General features: G+C 43.9%; 1 protein-coding gene across 1 annotated transcript in view; it reads right to left on the bottom strand.

Annotated features, from left to right (window-relative positions):
* ITGA2B (integrin subunit alpha 2b) overlaps positions 1 to 17867 on the bottom strand; it is a 107585-nt gene that overhangs the window by 18259 nt on the left and 71459 nt on the right. The window contains exons 17-22 of the mRNA XM_077252590.1: positions 15566 to 15621; positions 15173 to 15324; positions 12566 to 12688; positions 12017 to 12084; positions 5152 to 5299; positions 4932 to 5018 (exon numbers count right to left, since the gene is read on the bottom strand). Coding sequence (XP_077108705.1) covers positions 4932 to 5018; positions 5152 to 5299; positions 12017 to 12084; positions 12566 to 12688; positions 15173 to 15324; positions 15566 to 15621 — 634 coding nt within the window. The remainder of the gene's footprint in view (positions 1 to 4931; positions 5019 to 5151; positions 5300 to 12016; positions 12085 to 12565; positions 12689 to 15172; positions 15325 to 15565; positions 15622 to 17867) is intronic.

The following is a 17867-nucleotide window of genomic DNA, read 5'->3' on the forward strand; positions in this document are numbered from 1 at the left end:
GCCAACAGGAAGCCCTCCTGTTATGATCTGGTGGCCTAAGAGCAGCATGAGACGTACTCTGGAGAAGGTGGTACCTGTACTGACCGCAGACCCTGCACTTAACACCGCAACTAGAAGTAGCCGTGGAATGTACCTATCACTCCCTAGACATCTCGACACACTAATTACCCCTAGAGATAGAAAACGGAAAACTATCTTCCCCAAAGGATAGACAGCCCCCCACAAATATTGACTGTGAGAGGAGAGGGAAAAAACATACACAGACTGAAATCAGAATTTAGCAAAGGAGGCCACTTCTAGCTAAATAGAAAGGATAGGACAGAGTACTATGCAGTCAGTATTAAAACACTAGAAAATATCCACCACAGAAAAAACAAAATCTCCACAGCTAACTAAAGATATGGAGGGTGTATCTGCATCTCCAGAGATACCAGCTTGGCTAAACAAATCCTTATACAGACAACGCTGGACAACACAAAAACATGGAAAAGAACTGAACAATAAGGCCACAGCATGTGGACAGCAAAAATCAAGGCCAGAACTTATCTTTGTTGAAATGAACAGCAAAGCAGGATAGACCAGGCAGGGATGTGAATCCTCCAGGAACAATGGACAACTGGCACTGACTAAAGGGTCAAGCAAGACTAAATAGCCCAGTCAAAATTGCAAAAAGTGAACACACCTGATAAATGCTGCGATCCAGAGACAGCAGCGCTACCACTTATAACCACCGGAGGGAGCCCAAGAGCAGAATTCACAACACCCTCCCCCCTGGCAGTATATATTAGCTCACACATACACATAATGGACAGGTCATGTGACTGACAGGTGCCGTATTTCCTATATGGTACAGTTGTTGCTCTTGTAGTTTGTCTGCTTGTTAAGCAGATTTTTATTTTTGAAGGATAATACCAGACTTGCGTTTGTTTTAGGGCGAGTTTCATGTGTCAAGTTGTGTGTGTTGAGTTGCATGTGGCGACATGCATGTAGCGACTTTTGTGAGATGAGTTTTGTGTGGTGACGACATGCGTGTAGCAACTTTTTGTGTGTCGAGTTGCATGTGACAGGTTAGTGTAGCAAGTTGTGTGCAGCAAGTTTTGCCCATGGCGAGTTTTGCTCGTGGCGAGTTTTATGTGTGGTGCGCTTTGAGTATGTGCAAGTTTTGTGTGAGGCAACTTTTGCATGTGTTGCAACTTTTGTTCATGTGGCAATTTTTCCACGTGTGCAAGTTTTGCGTGTGTCGCGTTTTCCATGAGGTGAGTTTTGCACGTGTGGCGAGTTTTGCGTGAGCCTAGTTTTGCATGTGGCGAGTTTTGAGCGGCGACTTTTGCATTTCGACTTTTATGTGGCGAGGTTGGTGTATGTGTGGTGAAATGTGTGCTGAGGGTGATATGTGTTCAAGCACGTGGTAGTGTGTGGCGCATTTTGTGTGTGTGTTCATATCCCCATGTGTGGTGAGTATCCCATGTCGGGGCCCCACCTTAGCAACTGTACGGTATATACACTTTGGCGCCATCGCTCTCACTCTTTAAGTCCCCCTTGTTCACATTTGGCAGCTGTCAATTTGCCTCCAACACTTTTCCTTTCACTTTTTCCCCATTATGTAGATAGGGGCAAAATTGTTTGGTGAATTGGAACGCGTGGGGTTAAAATTTCGCCTCACAACATAGCCTATGACGCTCTCGGGGTCCAGACGTGTGACTGTGCAAAATTTTGTGGCTGTAGCTGTGACGGTGCAGATGCCAATCCCGGACATACACACATACACACACACATTCAGCTTTATATATTAGATATACCTGTAAGTCATCTCCCCTGTATATAGTATATACCTGTATGTCATCTCCCCTGTATATAGTATATACCTGTATGTCATCTCCCCTGTATATACCTGTATGTCATCTCCTGTATATAATATATAGCTGCATGTCATCTCCTCCTGTATATAGTATATACGTGTATGTCATCTCCCCTGTATATAGTACATACCTGTATGTCATCTCCTCCTGTATACAATATATAGCTGTATATCATCTCCCCTGTATATAGTATATACCTGTATGCCATCTCCTCCTGGCTGTCAATTTGCCTCCAACACTTTTTCTTTCACTTTTTCTCCATTATGTAGATAGGGGCAAAATTGTTTGGTGAATTGGAATGCGCAGGGTTAAAATTTTGCCTCACAACATAGCCTATGATGCTCTCGGGGTCCCGACGTGTGACTGTGCAAAATTTTGTGGCTGTAGCTGCGACGTTGCAGATGCCAATCCCAGACATACACACACACACATACACACACACACACACACATTCAGCTTTATATATTAGATATATATACATATAGACTGTATATGTTTTTTTCACGAATATTTGAGGCCATGGATCCATTATATGTCCATTTTGCAAGCCGTCGAGAAAATCTCGCCATACGGATGACATACGGATGACACACAGATATTTTGATGAGAAAAAAAATCGCATCCTCGCATTGCACACGGATGACATACGGATCACTGTTCGGGAACATTTCTGCGAAATCCACCAAACAGAACCCAATTTACTGTAAAAAAAAAATTCACCCCTTTGAAGGTATTCAAAACAAAATTCAGAAAGTTTGTTAATTCTTCAGGGATTTCACAAGAATAAAAGCAAAAAGGAAGAAAAAAATGTATTTTTTTTTTAAACTAAAATGCTGTTTAAGCCCAAAATTTTTAATTTCACAAGGTTAACAGGAGAACATAGACCCCAGAATTTGATGCAGGTCTTCTCTTTAATACAATGATACGCTATATGTTTTCAGAAGCTACTGCTTGGGCCCACAGAAGGGCTCTGAAAGAAAGGAGCGCTATTTGACTTTTGGATTACAAATTTGACTGGAATACATTGCAGATGCCATGTTGCATTTGCCGAGTCCCCAAGATACCAAAATAGCAGAAACACCCCTGAATAACCTCATTTTGGAAAATGCGCCCCTAACAAGATTTAACAGAAGGTAATGGTGCAATTTGTTATTCAATAATTTATGAGTGCACAAATGTTGCACATGTGGTCAGAAATAGTCAGCATGGCGGCTTAGTGTTTAGCACTGTTACTTTGCAGTGCTGGGGCTCTGGATTCAAATCCCATCAAGGACAATATCTGCAAGGAGTACGTATGTTTTCCCCATGTTTGTGTGGGTTTTCTCCTGTTTCCTCCCACACTCCAAAGACATACTAATAAGGAATTTATATTATGCCCTCGATAGGGCCAGAGATTTCAATGTCTGTAAAACACTGTGGAATATGATGGCGGTATATACAGTATTTTTCGGTTTATAAGACGCTCTGGATTATAAGACGCACCCCAAATTTTGAGGAGAAAAATAGGAAAACATTTTTTTTAATAAAATGGTGGTGCTTCTTATAATTCATGGGTCTTATTGCTTACCGGGGGTGGTGGCTGCAGTGAAGCGGGGTCCCAGGGTGGCTGCTGGAGGAGGCAGAAGTGGGGTGATGCTGCAGGCCACAGTCTGGGATGAGGGGGTGTTCCGATGTGTGGCGCGCTGCTGCGGGTGTCCGGTGCTGCTTCGGGTGTCTAGCGCTGCTGCAGGTGTTTGGCACTGCTGTCGGTGCCCGGCTTGGCATCTCCCGAGATCTTATTGCCGAGTTCTCCATCTGCGCATGCGCCGCCCCCAGCGGCCATTTTCCCGAGTCCACCGCGCAGGAAACCATGGAACTGAAAGGGGCTCTGGCCTTACACAAAATGTCGGCAGAGCCCCCCGCAGCACCAGAGAGACCCGCAGCAGAGCCAGACACCCCCTCATCCCAGCCTGCAGCAACGGTACTGGTAAGGTATATCCGCATTATAAGGCGCACCCCCATTTTCCCCCCCAAATTTGGGGGAAAAAAGTGCATCTTATAATCTGAAAAATACGGTAAGAAATATAAACATAATAAATGAACAAACACATGACATCGCTCAGAAGGGAAGGAGCACAATTTTACTTTTGGAGTGCAATTTTGACTGGAATAGATTGTGAACACCATGTCTCATTTTTTAGAGCTCCAACATAAGACACCCCCACAAGTGACCCCATTTTTTTGAAACATCACTCCTCGGGAAATTCATCTAGTAGTGTGGTGTTCATTTTGAACCAAGATTTTGTTTCACAGAATTTTATAATAAAAGTCGGCCATTAAAATGTAAAGCTACATTTTTTCAACAAAAATGTTACTTAAACCAAGTTTTGAATTTTTAGAAGAGACAATAAGACAAAATGATTCCAATAATATGTTATACAATTTCTCCTGAAAGTGGCAATAGGCCCAATGTGGTCATAAACTCCTCCTCCGTGGGTGGGGGAGAGGGGGGGGACGGCGCAACTTGGTGAGGAGTTGAAGGAGGGGATGACTCATACAGGGAAAAAAAAGAGTTCTTAGAAAAATTCAGCTAGTTTGTTTATAATCACATGATGTCATGGACCTTATTGAAATGTGAAGAATTAGCTGGGTAGAAGAGCAATTGGAAGCACACAGTGCCATATAATATGATGACTGCAATATATTAAGAGGATAAACATTTTGATGCGAGTGCTTGTTTAAGTGAGATCCTTCTAACTGATGCATGGCCACATAAAAATGTTGAATTTTTAGTTATCTGATTCTGCAGATGGCAATGTGTTTGGGAAAGAATGAGCCTGTAAAAGCCCAACGGTGCAAAATATTTAATAAAACCCAATTGCAAAATATTTTTTAACCCAAGATACATTCATCTAAGGGCAAAAAAAGTCTACGAAAGCATTCCTATCCGTTAATAGAAAGTCATTCATTACATTCAGGGTAGATAAATGTGTCTTTGTCATGTGATTGACCCACAGGGGTTACGGCTTGTTATAAAACTCTGATAACTGTACTGTAATATTCTCTACAATGTCTTTGTGCCATACAACTCACCTCTGCCCCTTGCTTCATGGGATTCCCCAACTCACAAATAACAAGCTCAGTTTCATTTGCTTTTCTGGGAGCACAAATTATTTTCTCCTGTAAAAGCACCAAACTATTATTACCATCAGTTACAATAACTTTTATCGCCTTTTTATAAAGTATAAGCTAATGGTTTACTACAAAAGCTCTCTTATGACCATAGTATTGGCTACTGTAGGAACCAACACACCTTAGTTTGACTTAGGACTTGCATGTAGTGTGCCCCAGATGGAAGCCAGATGTAGAGTTCTGCTTCATAGGCCCCTTCCCCATGGTTTCTGGCATGGAAATGGATTTGTGCAAGATTATCTACCCCAATAACAAGAGGTTCTTCATTCCTTGGAAAAGAAGTAGAAAGTAATTTATCATCTAATGTGACTTTTACTTTAGTGACTACACTAAATCAGAAGGAATAACCTGAAGTCACATCAGATCACAGGCAAAATCAATCCACTTTTCAGCATTTCCCACTAGGTTTTGTAGCATTACAGCCATAATCCAATTTCTGCTCGTTTCCCAAATTTCAAAAAAAGAAAAAAACAAAACCTTGCTGCAATTCAAGCAAACCATAATCCTATATGTCCCACAATTCAACCTGTATTTCTCCATGACCGTATATCCAGGAAAAATACAACAGTTAAAGAAGCCCTCCTCCCATCAAAGTTTTCATCCTCTTAATATATTGCAGTCATATTTTGTAGCCCTGTGTACTTACAATTGCTCATTTTGCCTTTACACTTAGTTAATTCTTCTCTTTTCCATTAAGTATGTGACATCACTCGATTAAAAACTGACTAGCTGAATCATTCTAAGCTCTATGTAGAAACAGGAGGTCAATTTTCCCTGTTTGAGTCCTAAGCTACTGCACTAGTCCCTGGCGGGCGAGGAGGGAGCAGCTGGTTCTTGAGTTGAAGAGGGGAATGATAAATGCAGGGACAAGAGACTTCCTGTTTCTACACAGAGCAGAGAATAAAGAAGAATTTACTGTGTAGAAAGGTAAAATTAGCAATTGTAAGTAAACAGTGCTATATAATGTGATGACTGTAATATATTAAGAGGATAAAAACTTTGACGGGAGTGTTTTTTTATGTGGTTTTCCAATGTACCGGTATTTAGTGAACAAAAAAAAATGTTGTCCATGGACCTTGAATAACTGTCAGCCAAATACTCGTTCTGCTGACATCTGTGTCTCCCTATCCCAGTGTGTACATAAGTGCTCAGTTTGGCCAAGCATGCATGTGTTTTAAGTGGAAAGAATAGAGCAAGTTGCTTCCACATAAAAAATAAATATAAAAGAACTAGATGGCAGCCCGATTCTAAAGAATCGGGAGTCTAGAATCCATATATACTTTATTTATTCAAATGTAAGAATAATACAATTAATAAATAATAGTAAGAAAGAACAAAAAATGGCTGCACTCACCAGCTCTTGACAATTCTTGACAGTACGGCACATTTCTGATTGGTCGCTCGCGGCAGGCGGCAACCAATCAGAAAAGTGCCGCGCACCACGAAGGCATATATCTTTGTCCACCCTGAGCGGGTGTAGGACGCTGGTGACGTCACTTATCTCCGGACATTATCTCCGGACAAAGCCACGGAAGTTGGCACAAATTGCCGGAAGTAGTATTCTAGGCAATTATATATTAGATTTTAATGTTATCAGTGTTTACCTTTGAACGTTTATATTGTACTAGCTGTACTACCCGGCTTCGCCCGGGTTAATGACTGCTGTTAGCAAAATAGAATGTGTTAACAAAAATTTATTCTGCACACAAAAACCACAAAACAAATAGATAGAAATGTAATTATTAAAAGGCAAAAACTAAGCAAATAGAAGCATTTCACAACATATATTAGCTTTGTTATACTGAGAATGTCTTTGTTGCCTATATTAACCAATCAGAGCTCAGGTTAATTAACTGTAGCAAAATAGAAGCTGAGCTGTGATTGGTTGCTATTGGCAGCCTGATAAATCCCCAGCCAACAGGAAGCCCTCCCCCCTGGCAGTATATATTAGCTCACACATACACATAATAGACAGGTCATGTGACTGACAGCTGCCGTATTTCCTATATGGTACATTTGTTGCTCTTGTAGTTTGCTTATTAATCAGATTTTTATTTTTGAAGGACAATACCAGACTTGTGTGTGTTTTAGGGCGAGTTTTATGTGTCAAGTTGTGTGTGTTGAGTTGCGTGTGGCGACATGCATGTAGCGACTTTTGTGAGATGAGTTTTGTGTGGCGACATGCGTGTAGCAACATTTTGTGTGTTGAGTTGCATGTGACAGGTTAGTGTAGCAAGTTGTGTGCAGCAAGATTTGTGCATGGCGAGTTTTGCGCGTGGCGAGTTTTATGTGTGGTGCATTTTGAGTATGTGCAAGTTTTGTGTGAGGCAACTTTTGCATGTGGTGCAACTTTTGTACATGTGGCAATTTTTCTGTGTGTGCAAGTTTTGCATGAGGTGAGTTTTCCATGAGGTGAGTTTTGCACGTGTGGCGAGTTTTGCGTGAGCCTAGTTTTGCATATGGCGAGTTTTGCATGTAGCGAGTTTTGAGTGGTGACTTTTGTGTTTCGACTTTTATGTGGCGAGGTTGGTGTGTGTGTGTGGTGAAATGTGTGCTGAGGGTGGTATATGTGTTCAAGCACGTGGTAGTGTGTGGCGCATTTTGTGTTTGTGTTCATATCCCCGTGTGTGGTGAGTATCCCATGTCGGGGCCCCACCTTAGCAACTGTACGGTATATACTCTTTGTCGCCATCGCTCTCATTCTTTAAGTCCTCATTGTTCACATCTGGCAGCTGTCAATTTTCCTCCAACACTTTTCCCTTCACTTTTTCCCCATTATGTAGATAGGAGCAAAATTGTTTGGTGAATTGGAACGCGCGGGGTTAAAATTTCACCTCACAACATAGCCTATGACGCTCTCGGGGTCCAGACGTGTGACTGTGCAAAATTTTGTGGCTGTAGCTGCGACGGTACAGATGCCAATCCCGGACATACACACATACATACATACACACATTCAGCTTTATATATTAGATATACCTGTATGTAATCTCCTGTATATAGTATATACCTGTGTGTCATCTCACCTATATATAGTATATATCTGTGTGTCATCTCCTGTATATAGTATATACCTGTATGTCATCTCCTCCTATACATAGCATATACCTGTGTCATCTCCTCCTGTATATACTATATACCTGTAGGTAATCTGCTCCTGTATATAGTATATACCTGTGTGTCATCTCCTCCTGTATATAGTATATACCTGTATGTCATCTCCTCCTGTATGTAGTATGTACCTGTATGTCATCTCCTCCTCTATATAGTATATACCTGTGTGTCATCTCTCCTGTATATAGTATATATCTGTGTGTCATCTCCTCCTGTATATAGTATATACCTGTGTGTCATCTCCCCTGTAAATAGTATATACCTGTGTGTCATCTCCTGTATATAGTATATAGCTGTATGCCATCTCCTCCTGTATTAGCCCTCGTTCACACGTTATTTGGTCAGTATTTTTACCTCAGTATTTGTAAGCTAAAATGGCAGCCTGATAAATCCCCAGCCAACAGTAAGCCCACCCCCTGGCAGTATATATTAGCTCACACATACACATAATAGACTGGTCATGTGACTGACAGCTGCCGGATTCCTATATGGTACATTTGTTGCTCTTGTAGTTTGTCTGCTTATTAATCAGATTTTTATTTTTGAAGGATACCAGACTTGTGTGTGTTTTAGGGCGAGTTTCGTGTGTCAAGTTGTGTGTGTTGAGTTGCGTGTGGCGACATGCATGTAGGGACTTTTGTGAGATGAGTTTTGTGTGGCGACATGCGTGTAGCAACTTTTTGTGTGTCGAGTTGCATGTGACAGGTTAGTGTAGCAAGTTGTGTGCAGCAAGTTTTGCGCATGGCGAGTTTTGCGCGTGGCGAGTTTTATGTGTGGTGCCTTTTGAGTATGTGCAAGTTTTGTGTGAGGCAACTTTTGCATGTGTTGCAACTTTTGTGCATGTGGCAATTTTTCTGCGTGTGGCAATTTTTCTGCGTGTGCAAGTTTTGCGTGTGGCGAGTTTTGCACGTGTGGCGAGTTTTGCATGTGGAGAGTTTTGCGCGTGGCGAGTTTTGAGCGGCGACTTTTGTGTTTCTACTTTTATGTGGCGAGGTTGGTGTATGTGTGGTGAAATGTGCACTGAGGGTGGTATATGTGTTCGAGCACGTGGTAGTGTGTGGCGCATTTTGTGTGTGTGTTCATATCCCCGTGGTGGTGTGATTATCCCATGTTGGGGCCCCACCTTAGCAACTGTACAGTATATACTCTTTGGTGCCATCGCTGTCATTCTTTAAGTCCCCCTTGTTCACATCTGGCAGCTGTTAATTTGCCTCCAACACTTTTCCTTTCATTTTTTCCCCATTATGTAGATAGGGGCAAAATTGTTTGGTGACTTGGAAAGCGCGGGGTTAAAATTTCACCTCACAATATAGCTTTGACGCTCTCAGGGTCCAGACGTGTGACTGTGCAAAATTTTGTGCCTGTAGCTGCGACGCCTCCAACACTTTTCCTTTCACTTTTTCCCCATTATGTAGATAGGGGCAAAATTGTTTGGTGAATTGGAAAGCGCGGGGTTAAAATTTCACCTCACAACATAGCCTATGACGCTCTCGGGGTCCAGACGTGTGACTGTGCAAAATTTTGTGGCTGTAGCTGCTACGGTTCAGATGCCAATCCCGGACATACATACATACATACATACATACACACACACACACATTCAGCTTTATATATTAGATTGTCCTGTCACCAGCCATGTGTACGATTATCGGCCGAAAGCCTCTCTGGAACCAATAATCACCTCATGTAAAGGTATCTTTATAAGTTAAAGATTCAGAATACTATGACTTTTATCATATCCTGAACAGTCAAGTTTTTTATGAACCGTTAAGGTTTTCTGGTTGAAGTAAAAAAAACTCTGAGTGTTTACAGTTTGAAACCATAAAATGTTGAAAAATTATGTCATTCTTGAGTATATCACTCAATGGTGCTCATAAACGTGTCAAATTTGATCTATAATATACTTTAATATACGTTACTTTAATCTTTAATATACTTAAGAACAGGGCCCCAGACATCACACAGGGGGTCTGAAACACCGCACAGTGGTCCAAAATATCGCTGTGCTCTGCCTGGGGCCCCATATGATGCCTGGGGCCCCTGTGCTCTGCCTGGGGCCCCATATGCTGCCTGGGGCCCCTGTGCTCTGCCTGGGGCCCCTGTGCTCTGCCTGGGGCCCCATGTTCTGCCTGGGGCCCCTGTGCTCTGCCTGGGGCCACTGTGCTCTGCCTGGGGCCCCATATGCTGCCTGGGGCCCCTGTGCTCTGCCTGGGGCCCCATATGCTGCCTGGGGCCCCTGTGCTCTGCCTGGGGCCCCATAGGCTGCCTGGGGCCCCTGTGCTCTACCTGGGACCACTGTGCTCTGCCTGGGGCCCCATATGCTGCCTGGGGCCCCTGTGCTCTGCCTGGGGCCCCTGTGCTCTGCCTGGGGCCCCATGTTCTGCCTGGGGCCACTGTGCTCTGCCTGGGGCCCCATAGGCTGCCTGGGGCCCCTGTGCTCTGTCTGGGACCACTGTGCTCTGCCTGGGGCCCCATATGCTGCCTGGGGCCCCTGCGCTCTGCCTGGGGCCACTGTGCTCTGCCTGGGGCCCCATATGCTGCCTGGGGCCCCTGTGCTCTGCCTGGGGCCCCATATGCTGCCTGGGGCCCCTGTGCTCTGCCTGGGGCCCCATGTTCTGCCTGGGGCCCCTGTGCTCTGCCTGGGGCCACTGTGCTCTGCCTGGGGCCCCATGTTCTGCCTGGGGCCACTGTGCTCTGCCTGGGGCCCCATAAGCTGCCTGGGGCCCCTGTGCTCTGCCTGGGACCACTGTGCTCTGCCTGGGGCCCCATATGCTGCCTGGGGCTCCTGTGCTCTGCCTGGGGCCACTGTGCTCTGCCTGGGGCCCCATATGCTGCCTGGGGCCACTGTGCTCTGCCTGGGGCCCCATATGCTGACTGGGGCCCCTGTGCTCTGCCTGGGGCCCCATATGCTGCCTGGGGCCCCTGTGCTCTGCCTGGGGCCCCTGTGCTCTGCCTGGGGCCCCATGTTCTGCCTGGGGCCCCTGTGCTCTGCCTGGGGCCACTGTGCTCTGCCTGGGGCCCCATATGCTGCCTGGGGCCCCTGTGCTCTGCCTGGGGCCCCATATGCTGCCTGGGGCCCCTGTGCTCTGCCTGGGGCCCCTGTGCTCTGCCTGGGGCCCCATATGCTGCCTGGGGCCCCTGTGCTCTGCCTGGGGCCCCTGTGCTCTGCCTGGGGCCCCATGTTCTGCCTGGGGCCCCTGTGCTCTGCCTGGGGCCACTGTGCTCTGCCTGGGGCTCCATATGCTGCCTGGGGCCCCTGTGCTCTGCCTGGGGCCCCATATGCTGCCTGGGGCCCCTGTGCTCTGCCTGGGGCCACTGTGCTCTGCCTGGGGCTCCATAGGCTGCCTGGGGCCCCTGTGCTCTGCCTGGGACCACTGTGCTCTGCCTGGGGCCCCATATGCTGCCTGGGGCCCCTGTGCTCTGCCTGGGGCCACTGTGCTCTGCCTGGGGCCCCATATGCTGCCTGGGGCCCCTGTGCTCTGCCTGGGTGTAGGACACTGGTGACGTCACTTATCTCCGGACATTAGCTCCGGACATTAGCTCCGGACATTGGCTCCGGACATTAGCTCCGGACATTATCTCCGGACATTAGCTCCGGACAAAGCCACGGAAGTTGGCACAAATTGCAGGAAGTAGTATTCTAGGCAATTATATATTAGATTGGTGTACAAATTCAACATGGCTGATCATTCTCTTTCTAGTAGAGTTGGGAGGCCATCATATACATTAGATGGGCTGCAGGTCACAGTAAAATCAGCGGATTTGGTCGATTTTAACATGTACTTTGGTGGAGACTTATGGTGAATCACATGTCTACCAGCTAGTCCAGTGAGCCAGTCAAAACAGAATTAGGAATTATTAGCAGAACTGACCAGTTTGCTCCTAGATGAAGGTCTGGTATGCAGATATTGTCTTCACCACAGTCCAAAAGGATATGAATCTAGAATACAAAAGGTAAGAGGTATATGAAGTGGCAATATCTTAAAATAAAAGTACTATTTTTCACCCATAGCAGGTTAGGAGAAGAGACAACATTCTAGTGTCCAACAAGCCTGAATACTAAGAGAACATACTGTAGTAACTGCGTGAGCATCAACTTGTGTTGTTTGCTATGGTTTGTATTTGCAGCAATGACACAACAGAAACAAAAGTTTTAGGGTCAACAGTCACTAAAGTTTTTCATGAGCTCGCTTCCAAGACTTTAGCTGTATGTACACATAGAACCGTGCACAATTTGTCTTGCATTAGGATTTGCTATGGTATCATTCTCATTAACAGAACAAGTCATCTTTGGTAGCCATTGATCAGCAGCCAAAATGTGTTTCTCCTACCATTTGTAGCCTACAACGAGGTATGGTATGAGGCTGTAGGTAAGAACCACAATGCTCAGGTTAAACATCCATGTATTCTCCATGTCTTACCTGCTCCTGAAGAAAGGTGTTTCCGTGTATTATAGGAGGTAAAACACTTGTAGATAGCATATCCAAACTGAAGTTAACACTGACAGCTATAGGACTGAGTTTATCCTTAAACTCTGATTCATCCTGAAAGAAACAATTATTAGTGTGTTATGTCTGTCTGTCTAAAATGGCAGCACTTCAGAGGTGGGATAGTGAAAAAAACTATGTATTTTATTCACCCATGTATGTGCAGCGTTTAAGCCCTTCAAACTGTGAGTCTTTCTCAAGTCACTATTTGAACAACTGAAAGTCACACATACAGAGCTGAATAAACACCACAGTTTTTTTTCACTATCGCTGGAGTGCTGACATTTTTGTTGTATGTACAGTTGTGTGAAAAAGTGTTTGCCCCTTCCTGAATTTCCTATTCTTTTGCATGTTTGTCACACTTAAATATTTCAGATCACCAAACTAATTTAAATATTACACAAAGATAACACTAGTAAACACAAAATGCAGTTTTTAAATTAAGGTCTTTATTATTGAGGGAAAAAGAAATCCAAACCTACAGGGCCCTGTGTGAAAAAGTGATTGCTCACCATCCCCCCCCCACGAAACATAAATTAACTATGGTTTATCAGATATTTGGTAAACAGAGTTCAAATTCCCTAGCCACTCCCAGGCCTCATTACTGCCATACCTGTTCTCAAACAAGACATCACTTAAATAGGATCTGGCTGACAAAGTGAAGTAGACCAAAAGGTCCTCAAAAGCTAGACATCATGCCATGTTCCATAGAAATTCTGGAACAAATGAGAAACAATGTAATTGAGATCTATCAGTCTGGACAAGGATATAAAGCAATTTCTAAAGCTTTGGAACTCCAGCCAACCACAGTGAGAGCTATTATCCACAAATGGCAAAATCATGGCACAGTGGTGAACCTTCCCAGGAGTGGTGGACGACCAAAATTACCCTAAGAGCGCTGCGATGACTCATTCAAGAGGTCACAGAAGACCCCACAACAACAACCAAAGAACTGCAGGCCTCAGTTGCCTCAGTTAATGTCAGTGTTAATGACTCCACCATAAGAAAGAGACTGGGCAAAAATGGCCTGCGTGGCAGAGTTCCAAAACCAAAACCATTGCTGAGCAATAAGAACATAAAGGCTTAGTTTTACAAGAAAACATTTTGCTTGATCCCCAAGAGATTTGGGAGAATACACTGTGAACTGACGAGAGAAAAGTTGAACTTTTTGGAAGGTGTATGTCTCATTACATCTGGCATAGTAGTAATACAGCATTTCAGAAAAGGAACATCCTACCAACAGTAAAATATGGTGGTGGTGGTGTGATTGTTTGGGGCTGTTTTACTGCTTCAGGACCCGGAAGGCTTGCTATGGTAAACAGAACCATGAATTCTGCTGTCTACCAAAAAATTCCGAAGGAAAATGTCCAGCTATCTGTTCGTGACCTCAAGCTGAAGTGCACTTCGGTTAGGCAGCAGAACAATGAGCCAATACACACCAGCAAGTGCACTTCTGAATGGCTTAAGAAAAACAAAAACTTTAGAGTGGCCTAGTCAAAGTTCTGACCTTAATCCAATGGAGATGCTGTGGCATGACTTTAAAAAGGTGGTTCATGCTTGGAAACCCTCCAATGTGGCTGATTTACAACAATTCTGCAAAGATGAGTGGGCCAAAATTCATTTAGAGCGTTGTAAAAGACTCATTGCCAGTTATTGCAAACACTTGATTGCAGTTGTTGCTGCTAAGGGTGACCCAACCAGTTATTAGGTTTAGGGGGCAATCACTTTTTTCACACAGGACCCTGTAGGTTTGGATTTCTTTTTCCCTTAATAATAAAGAACTTAATTTAAAAACTGCATTTTGTGATTAATTGTGTTATCTTTGTTTAATATTTAAATTTGTTTGGTGATCTGAAAATTTAATTGTGACAAACATGCAAAAGAATAGGAAATCAGGAGGGGGCAAACACTTTTTCACACAACTCTCTTAAGAGGATATGGGGTCAGTACCATGATGCTTGCAACATTTTACTATATCAGTTTTAAATAGTGTACCTTTTTTTTATGCCATCTATCCATCTCCAAGGCCACATGCTCTTATCCATCTATGTATCCCAGACTAGTTTTGATCAGAGTATAACTAGATCATTTTCATCCCGGGGTCATTTAATGCCCGGACATGTGGAGAGGAGAATCTATAGGATTAGGGTCCCATCTGAAATATGGTTACAGTGTCTTGGTAGATGAGTTTATACACTTTTGGTCAAAAACCAAGAAACCTCATGTTTACTATGTGTAATACAGGAGTACATTGATTCCAGAGTGTTGTTGCATCGTCTGTCTGTCTATCTGAATAGAGAAAAATGAAGCAGCACAAAATGCAAAAAATGCAAGAAATAAAAAAAACTCATGGTGCAAGCCTCCTGAACTAACAATCCCATAATCTGTTAGATATCTAAAGATAAGAAGAGGCAGCACTCCATTAATAGGCAAAAAGTGTGACTTTATTAGCCCATGTGGCGACGTTTTGGTCCTATCACAGAACCTTTCTCAAGATAAGTTTGGTGCCTCTTCTTATCTATATTATTACCTGATACATACCCGCAGGTAGGCTGTGGTATTGCTGCAGACACGTGCCCTATTATCCGTCACTGTAATAAAAATTGTTTTGCTGGGAGTTGAAGAATCAAGGAAAAGGGTTCTACGTAGAAATCTGCTCTTTTGGCTGTCCAGCTGAATGTCAGCTAAGAGATCTGAAAAGACAATATGATGGATAGATGAAAAGCTGAAGGTAGTAATCTACATAACACTAGTAATACAGTCCTATATAATGCCATACAGGCAGATGCCGTACGGCCCGTGAGTAAGGGGATACCAGGGCTGCTATCTTTCTCCTGCAATGACATGGGCTGTGATAAGTAAAGGGAATATTCCCAATTGGATGACAATTGCATACTCAGTCCAGTATATAGCATGATTGAAATTCACTCTTACTTATTGTCTTGGGCAGGCTTTTTCCTGAGGTTTTGACGCAGATCATTACTTCAAAGCTAGAAAAATGGGATATGAATTAGTCAGTGTAATTTCCAATAATTGTCCCTTCCACCAGGTTGGACCTTACAAGAGAACAGTGACAGATTACATCAATTATTGACCATATGCCGACTGGTATTATTACAGTGCCTTGCGAAAGTATTCAGCTCCCTGGAACTTTTCAACCTTTTCCCACATATCATGCGTCAAACATAAAGATACCAAATGTAAATTTTTGGTGAAGAATCAACAAGTGGAACACAATTGTGAAGTTGAACGAAATTTATTGGTTATTTTACATTTTTGTGGAAATTCAAAATCTGAAAAGTGGAATGCTTGATGACCAGGATTGATGATGGTCTCAATAGTCTATATAGTTTCTTTGTACATTCAAGTATTATGAGTATGAAAAGGATGACATAGTGTTCCAGCATGACCCGAAGCATACGTCGAAATTGGCAAAAAAATGGTTCAATGACAAAGAAGTAGAGGTGCTGGATTAGCCCCACAGTCCCCAGACTTCAATCCAATTGAACACTTGTGGGTAGAGGTGAAGAAAAAGCTATATACATAGCCAATTGAGTCAACCGGTATACACCAACTTTGGCAACATGTGGAAGAGACCTGGGATCAGATTTCGGTTGAGACATGCTTCAATCTGATTGAGAGCATGCCAAAAAGGATTCAGGCAGTATTGTGATGGCGAATGGTGGATTTACAAAATACTAACAAAATAATACAAATTAAAATTTAGATTTTAGGAGCAAAACAGTAAAAATGCAGTGGCATATCAAGAATCTGCATAACTAATCATATGCTAAATATTTGACAGTCAAAATTATGTATGAGAGAGCCAATATGATTGTTTATAAAAATGATAGCGGTCTCACATTTGAAGCAGTGAATGGTGAGATATGGAGCCTGAAATTCAAAAGTTCAAAACATTGATACCCTTTTTGCTCGTCAGTGTGTATTATAAGGATTCTTATATTCTTATGTTGAAAGTACAGCTCCTTTGAATGTTAGAATATGCGGAGAGTTGGCACCCCAACATATACACTGTAAGATGGCTGCCAGAGACATAGTGGATGGGAGAGTGGATGCTCTAGTACACATAGTACTAGGTGTTAGTACTAAGGAGTTAATCGGCCATGATAGATTGATTCGGAGCAGCTGAAGAGTGGGGAGCGACGGCTGCTCACCATATCTCCCCCTGTGGTTTCATTGTCGATTGAGGCCTGTTTGGCTCACAGTTGTCAGTGTGTCTTGCAGGTTTGCAGACCTCCAGGATTGTGTGCCTTTGATAAAGGACTAGGAAGTTGGACTCTAAAGGTACCTTCACACTAAGCGACGCTGCAGCGATACAGACAACGATGCCGATCGCTGCAGCGTCGCTGTTTAGCCGTTGTGTGGTCGCTGGAGAGCTGTCACACAGACGGCTCTCCAGCGACCAACGATGCCGAAGTCCCCTGGTAACCAGGGTAAACATCGGGTTACTAAGCGCAGGGCCGCGCTTAGTAACCCGATGTTTACCCTGGTTACCATTGTAAAAGTAAAAAAAAAAACACATACTCACATTCCGGTGCCCGGCGTCCGCTTCCCTGCACTCCTCCTGCATCCTGTGTCAGCGCCGAACATCTCCGGCATCTCCCACAGAGCAGAGCGGTGACGTCACCGCTCTGCTTTACGGCCGGCACTTACACAGGATGCAGGAGTGCAGGGAAGCGGACGCCGGGCACCGGAATGTGAGTATGTGTTTTTTTTTTTTACTTTTACAATGGTAACCAGGGTAAACATCGGGTTACTAAGCGCGGCCCTGCGCTTAGTAACCCGATGTTTACCCTGGTTACTAGTGAAGACATCGCTGGATCGGTGTCACACACACCGATTCAGCGATGTCAGCGGGAGATCCAGCGACGAAATAAAGTTCTGGACTTTCAGCAACGACCAGCGATCTCACAGCGGGATCCTGATCGCTGCTGCGTGTCAAACACAACGATATCGCTATCCAGGACGCTGCAACGTCACGGATCGCTATCGTTATCGTTGTAAAGTCGCTTAGTGTGAAGGTACCTTAACTCAAGTGTGCGAACCCGCACTATTGTATGCACTTGTTACTTTATGTTTCACTTTGTGCAGCACAAAGGCTGTATTTAAGTCTTCCTGGTATGCGGTTTATGAGGATTGAAAAAAAAACAGCCAGACTTTTGAATAGAAATGGTTCCTGTAACACCTCATTTTGCTCCCAAGTGAGTAGCATTGT

This window comes from Ranitomeya variabilis, chromosome 4 (genome assembly GCF_051348905.1).
Source record: "Ranitomeya variabilis isolate aRanVar5 chromosome 4, aRanVar5.hap1, whole genome shotgun sequence".
NCBI lineage: Eukaryota > Metazoa > Chordata > Amphibia > Anura > Dendrobatidae > Ranitomeya > Ranitomeya variabilis.